General features: G+C 41.8%; 1 protein-coding gene across 4 annotated transcripts in view; it reads right to left on the bottom strand.

Annotated features, from left to right (window-relative positions):
* Positions 1-279: 279 nt before the first annotated feature.
* Positions 280-9,908, bottom strand: part of LOC106570958 (estrogen-related receptor gamma) — a 264,686-nt gene continuing 255,057 nt past the window's right edge. For all 4 annotated transcript variants that reach the window (XM_014143900.3, XM_014143663.3, XM_014143597.3 and 1 more), the window contains exons 7-8: positions 9,430-9,699; positions 280-4,611 (exon numbers count right to left, since the gene is read on the bottom strand). In XM_014143900.3, coding sequence (XP_013999375.1) covers positions 4,367-4,611; positions 9,430-9,699 — 515 coding nt within the window. In that variant the 3' untranslated portion in view covers positions 280-4,366. The remainder of the gene's footprint in view (positions 4,612-9,429; positions 9,700-9,908) is intronic.

Raw genomic sequence — 9,908 nt, 5'->3', positions numbered from 1 at the left:
GGAGTATGGGACATCACTGAAACAGAGAGGACAAAGTCAACAACAGAAAGAGCAGAAAGAAAACTCTGAGGAATTCCCACTGTTAGTGTGTGTGTCCACCAAGTCTTGTTTAGAAGTATATTTGTCTGTGTGTGTGTGTGTGTGTGTGTGTGTGTGTGTGTGTGTGTGTGTGTGTGTGTGTGTGTGTGTGTGTGTGTGTGTGTGTGTGTGTGTGTGTGTGTGTGTGTGGTGTGTGTGTGTGTGTGTGTGGTAAAGAAGCACACGGTAGCTACAGAAAGGTAAAACCTGGAAGCATGTTTTAATATTGCTCTACCGTTATCCTGAATGGCATGATGGGAGTAACACATCTGAACTGATCGTAGTTACAGAATCAAAGGTCTCTCTTTTTGCATTGGACAATATATACAATGTAAAATAAATACATTTACACAAATGGACATATCGTTGGAGCACACTGTATGATACACACGTCACAAAAATATACAGGTTATTGTTAACGGATGTGAAGGACATCTAGAAGTACGGACATGTTTCTCACGGCCTCCCAGCAACTCCTGGTCCGAAAGATCTTTCACATCTTTTTTCGTCATTTTAATCATATATTATTTTTCCGACTTTCTAAACCTTTTCCCCCTCCCTCTATATTGTCATACATGTGCATGTCAAACAGCCAGGATATACCCTAAGCACACACGTGGTATGTCTAAGTACACCTCGGCATAATTACCTACTTGACTAACACTCACTATTCTCCTTCACTTCTCATAAAAAATAGCAGTTGTTTGTACATGTTCATTTCTTTATTCCGTATCTTCTAATGATAAAATAGTCCAATAGATACAGCATTGATCTAATTCAAACACAAAGTGCAACGTCTGTCCGTCCGTCTGTCTGTTGCACAGTCATATTGCTTTAAATAACAAAATCATGTTGGGAGAATAAACGCCCTCGTTCGTTATGGCTAAATTACTCTCCTCTCTCTCCATCTTCAATAGGATCCATAAAAGGTGTTGAAAGATACACAGCAAAACGTCAGCATGATTTAAGATGCTAGAATTACGTGAGTAGGCCAGCAATATTTGTGCCGATAATTTACACAAGAGCAGTGTTGTTATGGTAACTTTAATGTTTACTAAGAATATTGAATATTTAATAGTGTAGCTAATATGCTTAACCATGTCTTGAGACTGAAAGGTACAATGTTGAAGACTAAGCCTTTGACCTTATTCTATGGCAAGGTTGTGATTATTATTATTATGTTATTATTACGGTTTGTCAGCTATTACTAAACATCAAATTCAGCTCAGCTTAAATCACCTATGAGAGACGGTTGTGTTCCCTTTCAGCTCCTTTTATTGGCCAGCACATAGTATTGGTTTGAAAATGGACAAACAGTTAGAAACATCAACTAAAAACAGAAACCGACAGAGAAGAAGAAAACAGCTCTCTCCCAGGAGTTGTGTATGGAAATGATAGACGAGCCAACATGTTTCCCACAACAACTTTGACATTATTGTCTTCCTCATTAGTGAGTATAGAGAATTCAGGCCGCAATACACAACTACAAATAAAGTCAAACACCACTGCGGGATCATGCAGTATCTGAAGTGTTAACCATGTTCAAACTGACACAGCGAGCTAGCTGCTCTCGCAAAAATTGTCATTAGATGTTGACATGAAACCACACCTGGCCTTAAAATACAGCTTTAACATTCAGAGTACATAAGTATCATTTTCCTTTTATCTGCAATTGATTAAACTGGGGCCTGCATTTAGGAAAGTACTTTCAGTTAAATACTTTCTCCAAATCATGCTCTATACTTTATGTTTAGCCAATGATGAATAGATGGTACAATAGTTAACACATAGGACGAAGGAAGAAGATGAATGAATTAGAAACACAACCCCTCATTAGTCCTAGAAAATAACAATATTTTTGTCTTTCTTTTTTCATTGCTTTTAGTAAGCACCCAACGTTAACTCCAAAACCCCCCCAAATATATATTTTTTAAATGTTATTTCCCTTTGCAACCTCAGAGTTTAGATAATGTTACAACGCAGCTGTTTCTGAATGGAAAGCAGTATGTACAGTACAGCAAGTTATCAAAAAAGTCAGCTATCATTCGGAAGTACTCAAATGTCTTTTTTATTTGTATTTATTTAAACCTAAGATATACAATGTTATTCTACAAGAAAGTTACACAAATGATCCCTTTTGAAATATGTTGTTTCTTCCTTTAGATACTTTTTATTCTCTTCTACGCCAGTATAGGTTATTATTCTGATGATGATGATGATATAGTCGTTGGATCTGTTGATCAAGCAGAACTAGCTAAATAGAAGAGCCTTGTTTCCTGGTAAGTCGGTAGGTATGTGAGAACACACCGACCCTTATCTTCTGAGGGTCGGTACCGCCAATATTTTCTCTACTTCTAGCCTGTCTCTAAAAAAGCGCACGCCACGAGAACTGGAACCACCACAAGAAAGTACACAACGACGACGCTGAATGAAACAAACGGGAAGAACAAAAAAGCAACGAAAGAAAATAAAGGGAGCGTTTTCAGAAAAAGCACAGCAAACATGAAACACTGAACTACAATTTTTCTTTTTTTTTCTTTTTTTTTCTTTTTATTCCAATAAAATGTATTAGATTAGAATTATAATCTGTTAATTTACAATATACAATGGTTAAGAAGTTTCAGAAAATACCCCGTACTAATAATACTGACATATTTGTTATAGAGAGTGACGTAGGTTACTTGATTTATCGTTTAGGTTCTCAACTGGAATCAGTTGCCATTTTATATGAGATTACGTCATAATCTAGATTTCGGATATTGGTGTTCTTAATCTGCGTACAAAAACCCTGTACCAAATCCCAACCTCATTCCTTCCTATGACCCCGTTGCTGATAATTGCTTTCCTAAATGCTAGTTTAGTATTATATCTTGGCTATAGATGACTGTTCTTGGTACAATGGTGGTCTTCAGAGTCTAATGCATGAGTTATTTGCTTGCCTCCACATTCATGGTGCTTCCCTAGCCTTGGGTTAGTTTGATTCTAAGACTATGTCATCTAATAGCCTATGGCAAGCACAGAGAGAGAAGCTACACCTGGTAGAAATGTTAACATTTCCCAACGAAGACTGGCACAAACATTAATTGCATACATGTTAATATGCACCCTCCTTTTAAATGACTATTGCTTGGAGAAGATAAAATTCGATCCATATATATATTTATATATATATTCATATATAATTGCTGAAAGTGGTAAAGCTGATAGAAATAAACATATATTGATTGATTTCTTATTAACACAATATAAACCAAATAAAATAATCATAGACCATATATGATGACCGAATCATATACTTACACCCTTACTCATTTCAATAATAATAAGACCAAAAAGTTGCAACACAACCATAAATATGTCCCTTCAGCACTCCTGTACCTCTCATTCATATTGCATGAGTGACTAAAGCTTCACCGTCTCCCTGAAAAGGTAACAATAATAATCAAGCCACTACTTCCTGTCTGTAAAAACCCTTTGGAAGACAACAGAAAAGGGTAAAGAGGAAGTCTAATGGCTGTAAGTGATTAAAATAACAAATCCAAAGGGAAGGCTGGGGGTGATGACAACGATCTTATCGGCTGGCATGTGGGAACTTTGTTTGTGTTCTAACACTGTAGTTAAGCAGGCCAGACTGTTCCTCAGACTATCAGATGAGGTGTTGGGGGCTGATGGTTACGTTTGCTGGACATCAACTGAATGGATCTCCGTCCTTTGGCAGGGCAAGTCTCCTCTCCTCTTATCTTCTCTTCTCTTTTCCGTTATCCATTTCTTCATGAAAACCATCAACAAAAAGTATTTGTTAATGTTCTTTTTTCTTCTGCAGAGCATGTCGTGTAAAAACTGGGTTGGGAAACTGAGAAGAAGCTTTACAGTCTATCTGCTGCTAAGACAACCAGAGCAGTGTGTCTTTCTCTCTTTTCTTTTTTAAATTCCTCCTTTCAATATTTTCATCAGTCAATAGTCAATAATCACATTGTTAATCATTCTTATATGTATAAGTGACACAAGGTCGACAGTAGTTTACAGTGCCATTGTTATGGTAGCTGGTTTATGACTTGGTTATAGTTTGTACACAGACGACCCTCCAGCAGAGGTCTCGTCTCAGTGTCCGTGTCTCCCCTAATGCACGGAGGTCAGGGATTAAAGTTCAGAGGTTACTCCCACCCATCTTTCTCAGTGGGCGGCGAGTTTTGGAAGTTCAGGTGTCATGTGGGGTTTTGGGGGGTCAATGGGAGGAGCCTGTGTGTGACTGACTGACATTTCGGAGATGGTGGATGTGGTTGGCCAATCAGACCTTGGCCTCCAGCAGTTCCAGGAAGAGTTTGTGCATGGGGACCTTGCCATCCTGCTTGATGCTGTAGAAGTGCTGCACAGCCTTGGTGGAGGTCTGGCGGAGCAGGGGCAGGGTCATCAGCAGCTTGCCTGCCCGACGAGGGTCCTCCGGGTGCTGGCCCGCCTCGTAGTCCTGCAGGGCCTCATGGAGCACATCCTGGAGCTTCTGCACCGCCTCCACGTCCTCTACGTGCATGGAGTCTAAAGGGGGAGAGAGGGAGGGAGAAGAGGGAGGGGGGTAGAAAGGAGACAGGTGTTAATCTTCACACATACTGCATGACCACATATCATTCCATCATTACATACTACCTCGCCTAAACATCTGCACCACAGGTAACTTCCACAAACACCAAATTGAGAATTCTGCAAAAACATCCTCCGTGTACAATGTAAAATACCAAATAATGCATGCAGAGCAGAATTAGGCCGATACCCGCTAAGTATCAATATCCAGAAAAGAGCAGTTAAATTCTACAACCACCTAAAAGGAGGCGATTCCCAAACCTTCCATAACAAAGCCTTCACCTACAGAGAAATCCACCTGAAGAAGAGTCCCCCTAAGCAAGCTGGTCCTGGGGCTCTGTTCACAAACACAAACAGACCCCACAGAGCCCCAGGACAGCAACACAATTAGACCCAACCAAATCATGACAAAACAAAAAGATAATTACTTGACACATTGGAAAGAATTTATAAAAAAACTGAGCAAACAATGCTATTTTTCCTTAAACAGAGAGTACATAGTGACAGAATACCTGACCACTCTGACTGACCCAAAATTAAGGAAAGCTTTGACTATGTACAGACTCAGTGAGCATAGCCTTGCTATTGAGAAAGGCCGCCATAAGCAGACCTGGCTCTCAAGAGAAAACAGGCTATGTGCACACTGCCCACAAAATGAGGTGGAAACTGAGCTGCACTTCGTAACCTGCCAAACGTATGACCATATTAGAGACACATATTTCCCTTAGATTACACAGACCCACAAAGAATTTTGAAAACAAACCAGATGTTGATAAACTCCCATATCTACTGGGTGAAATACCACCGTGTGCCATCACAGCAGCAAGATGTGTGACCTGTTGCCACAAGAAAAGGTCAACCAGTGAAGAACAAACACCATTGTAAATACAGCCCATATTTATGTTTAGTTATTTTCCCTTTTGTTCTAATTATTTGCACATCATGATAACACTGTACATAGCCATAATATGACCTTTGAAATGTGTCTATTCCATTTCAACTAATGAGTGTAATGTTTACTGTTCACTTTTGATTGTTTATTTCACTTTTGTTTATTATCTATTTCACTTGCATTGGCAATGTAAACATACCGTATGTTTCCCATGCCAATAAAGCCCTTTGAATTGAATTGAGATAGACAGTGAGACAGTGAAAGAGAGAGCGAGAGAGAGAGGGGGGAGAGAGAGTGGTGAGAGAGACAGTGAGACAGAGTGAGACAGTGAGACAGAGACAGAGAGAGAGAAAGACAGAGAGAGAGAGAGAGAGAGAGAGAGAGAGAGAGAGCAGACCCCACAGAGCCCCAGGACAGCAACAGCAACACAATTAGACCCAACCAAATCATGAGAAAACAAAAAGATAATTACTTGACACATTGGGAAGAATTTACCAAAAATTGCTTTGGCAATGTAAACATAAAGCCCTTTGAATTCAATGTAATTTAATTGAGAGAGAGAGAGAGAGAGAGAGAGAGAGAGAGAGAGAGAGAGAGAGAGAGACAGAGAGAGAGAGAGACAGAGAGACAGAGAGACAGACACAGAGAGACTCCCCAGCTGAACAATAGCCTGACCTGTCTGTATTGTCTGTCTCAGGATGTCAAACACAGTCATTAGCATACTTAATGAATACTAGAGCATTTATGAGCACTGGGGATGGGTGTGGCACTACAACAGATTTCTCTGCTCCAGTCCTGCACACACACACACACACACACACACACACACACACACACACACACACACACACACACACACACACACACACACACACACACACACACACACACACACACACCACGCAATCATCGCACACACAGACACACACTGAGAGAAATATATGTGCAGTCGTAAACTCTATTCTAACTGTTTCTAAAATATTACACACACCATGTATTTAACTACACAAATTATACACACGTATGTATTCCTTCCTTTATCTATTTCCTATAGAAAGGCTCAGGCAACAATAAAGGGTCGCTAGAACATTGTGGAGCTGTAAATTCTTTAACTTATTCCATAATTAATTTATAACATAGTAGTAGTTTTTTTGTCAGTAAAACACTATCCTCCTAATCAAAACATTTGCAACCATTTTCTAAGTTGTTTGTCCACTGCTGTTAGATAAAATGCCACGCAGAGTAAGACTAAAGAATCAATGAGAATTCAATTAACTCTTAAGGTGACAGGAGACTTAATGTGATTTGGCTGTTAGTTAAATGAGAATGCTAGTCAAACATTGTGTGAATAACTTCTGTTTCTTAGCTTTATAGGAAAGAGATACACTTCTCCCAAGAGTGCTTGACAATTATAGAAGCAAGTAGATATTATTATCTGTGTGTGTGTGGTGTGTGTGTGTGTGTGTGTGTGTGTGTGTGTGTGTGTGTGTGTGTGTGTGTGTGTGTGTGTGTGTGTGTGTGTGTGTGTGTGTGTGTGTGTGTGTGTGTGTGTGTGTGTGTGTGAGGGAGAGTGAGACATTGGCAGGAAAAATTGTGTTCTTTAAGAGTATGTTTCTAATGAGCAGTGGGTTAAACAGGGACTGCTAAAACCCCCATACACACATACACACACACCTTAACATGTGAATCACGTTCAGTAGCATTCTTAAGGATTCCCATTAATGCAGGCGATTAGCTTTCAAGGAATTAATTAATTGTCCCTGCCCTTCAAAATGCTAATGCTAGCTTTCTGTTGTTCTTGCACTGGCCACTGGCTCACAATGCATCTATCTCAAAACTGATAGAAATTAATATAGTAATTAATGAAGGACTAAATAGTAATTGTTACTAAAACCTTTGAACGTAAACTTGTCTGCATCCCTTCTTGATTAGTTCCTGTCCTCTCACATCTAACCTTGTCTTAAATATGTTTTTTTTTCATTGACAGACATCTCCAACAGTAACCATTTAGCAGATGTTTTCATCTCAAGTGTCCTACAGTTAACATATAATGAATATTCACTATGTGGGCCATGCAGGAATCTGACAGACACACATCCACTCCTGTAAAAGTGCAGCTTGAACTGAACTGCTGTGAAGGACTCCAGCTGCTATCAGTCATTAAAAAGCAAATTTTTCTAAAGAGACACAATGTCCAAGTCCTCTCTGGGGTGCACTTTCTGGCAGAAGGGCTGGCACGTGCTCATTTTCTCCCACTTTTCCCCCACTCGCCAAATAGTGAGTCGTCATCCGACCGCCAGCAGAAGCAATCTGCTCTTTCATTTTTCAGCATGGCTGGGCCCGGCCTGAGATTGATCGGCACATATGGCCCCAGAAAACAAACTGTCAATATGTTGAGCGCTGGAGAATTTCAACAAATACCCACCTGCCCATTGTGTCCCATTTAACACGTTCTATTGACCGTTTCCTTCTTTTAATTAAAAGGAAACCTGCTGGCCGGAAACCAAGATAAAGTTCAAAGATGGGGTCACCGAGGGGGGGGGGGGGGGGGGGGGGGTCACAACTTATTTAACAGGCATCTGAGGAGAACACTATGCTAATTGTAAAAGGGACATCCACTACATCGCTTCAGGGAGATGGTGGGGGATAGCGAGTGTGTGTGTCTGCACACGTGCATGTGTGTGTCAGTGTCTCAATGTGTGTGTATATACTAGAGAGGATATTATTGAGTTTGTGTGTGTGTGTGTCTGCTATGGGGCTGTATTTAAATCACCTCTTTGATGGTGCTTCTCTTATTAGTCTCATGGGAGGAAGAGGGGAGGAGGAGTGGAGGAGGTGGGGGAGGAGGGGAGGAGGAGGGGAGGAGGTGGAGAGAGGTGGGGGGAGGAGGGGAGAAGGAGGAGGGGAGGAGAAGGGGAGGAGGAGGTGGGGGGGTGGGGGGAGGAGGGGAGGAGGTGGGGGGAGGAGGGGAGAAGGAGGAGGGGAGGAGGTGGGGGGAGGAGGGGAGAAGGAGGGGAGAAGGAGGAGGGGGGAGGTGGGGGGAGGAGGGGAGAAGGAGGAGGGGGGGAGGTGGGGGGAGGAGGGGAGAAGGAGGAGGGGAGGAGGTGGGGGGAGGGGAGGAGGTGGGGGGAGGTGGGGGGAGGAGGTGGGGGGGAGGTGGGGAGGAGGTGGGGAGGACGTGGAGGGGAAGAGGAGAATAGGTGGAGGGGAAGAGGAGGAGGGGAGGAGGATCCAGATCATACCCCTTCTCTTTCCTTACAGATCTCCTGTAAGCCCTAATGACTCAGTGGTTTGGACAATGTTACAACCAACAGCAGTTGTGGGTTTGAGTCCCAAATGGGCCATAAATACGTCACTTTGGATAAAAGCTAAAAGCTATCTGCTAAATGACTATTTATTTATATTTTTATTATAAGAGTAGGGAAAAGAGACCATGGGGACTGATTCATAATGTTCTACCATTCTACCACTGTGTTAAATGTAATATCAGTTTCCAAAATGAAATATATGAAATATCACTTAGATATTTCATAGAGATGAGATGGAAGCAGGCATCATACTCAGGATGTTAACAAGACTGGAAACAAACCACCACCAGGACAAACACCAGACACAGGAAACATGGAGAGTTATGGAATAAAGTTACTGTTGCTGTTTAAATCCACTAGCCATTTCTCCAATGTTGTTTAGTATTTACTACAATGTCGTTTTGTGCCAACAGCTACTCAGAAGTCCATCTGAGTTTGTGTAAGAGAGTGAATGGGGATGGAGTGTGTATGAGTGAGTGTGTGTGTGTTTGTGAGTGTGTATGTGTGTGTGTGTGTGTGTGTGTGTGTGTGTGTAGGTGTGTCTGCTGCATGTGGCACCTCATCCCCCATTCTTACCTGAGTTAGCCAGAGCTACAGCCTTGAGAGTAACAAACTCTTCCTTCTCCAGCTTCATGGCTTTGTATTTCTTCACCAGTTGCAGTATGGCGTTGTTGAGATCAAGTAGACCTGCCAGCTTGGACTGGTCTTCATCCATGATGTAGTCCTCGGCATACACCAGCTTGTCCTCGAAGGACAGCGAGCGGTACACCACACGCAGGATCAGAATCTCCATCCACGCACTCTGCAGTAGACTCATCTGGTCTGCCAGTGATAGCGTGGAGAAACCTGAGGGAGGGATGGAGAGAGAGAGAGAGATAGCGCGAGAGAGAGAGAGAGAGAGAGAGAGAGAGAGATAGTGAGAGAGAGAGATAGCGAGAGAGAGAGAGAGAGAGAGAGAGAGAGAGAGAAAGAAAAAGAGAGAAAAAGAGAGAAAAAGAGAGAAAAAAGAGAGAGAGAAAAAGAGAGAGAAAAAGAGAGAGAGAAAAAGAGAGAGA

This window comes from Salmo salar, chromosome 01 (assembly GCF_965601325.2).
Source record: "Salmo salar chromosome 01, fSalSal1, whole genome shotgun sequence".
In the NCBI taxonomy this organism is placed as follows: Eukaryota; Metazoa; Chordata; class Actinopteri; order Salmoniformes; family Salmonidae; genus Salmo; species Salmo salar.
Note: the sequence above shows the minus strand (reverse complement) of the source record. Positions and strands in the feature narration are given on the sequence as shown.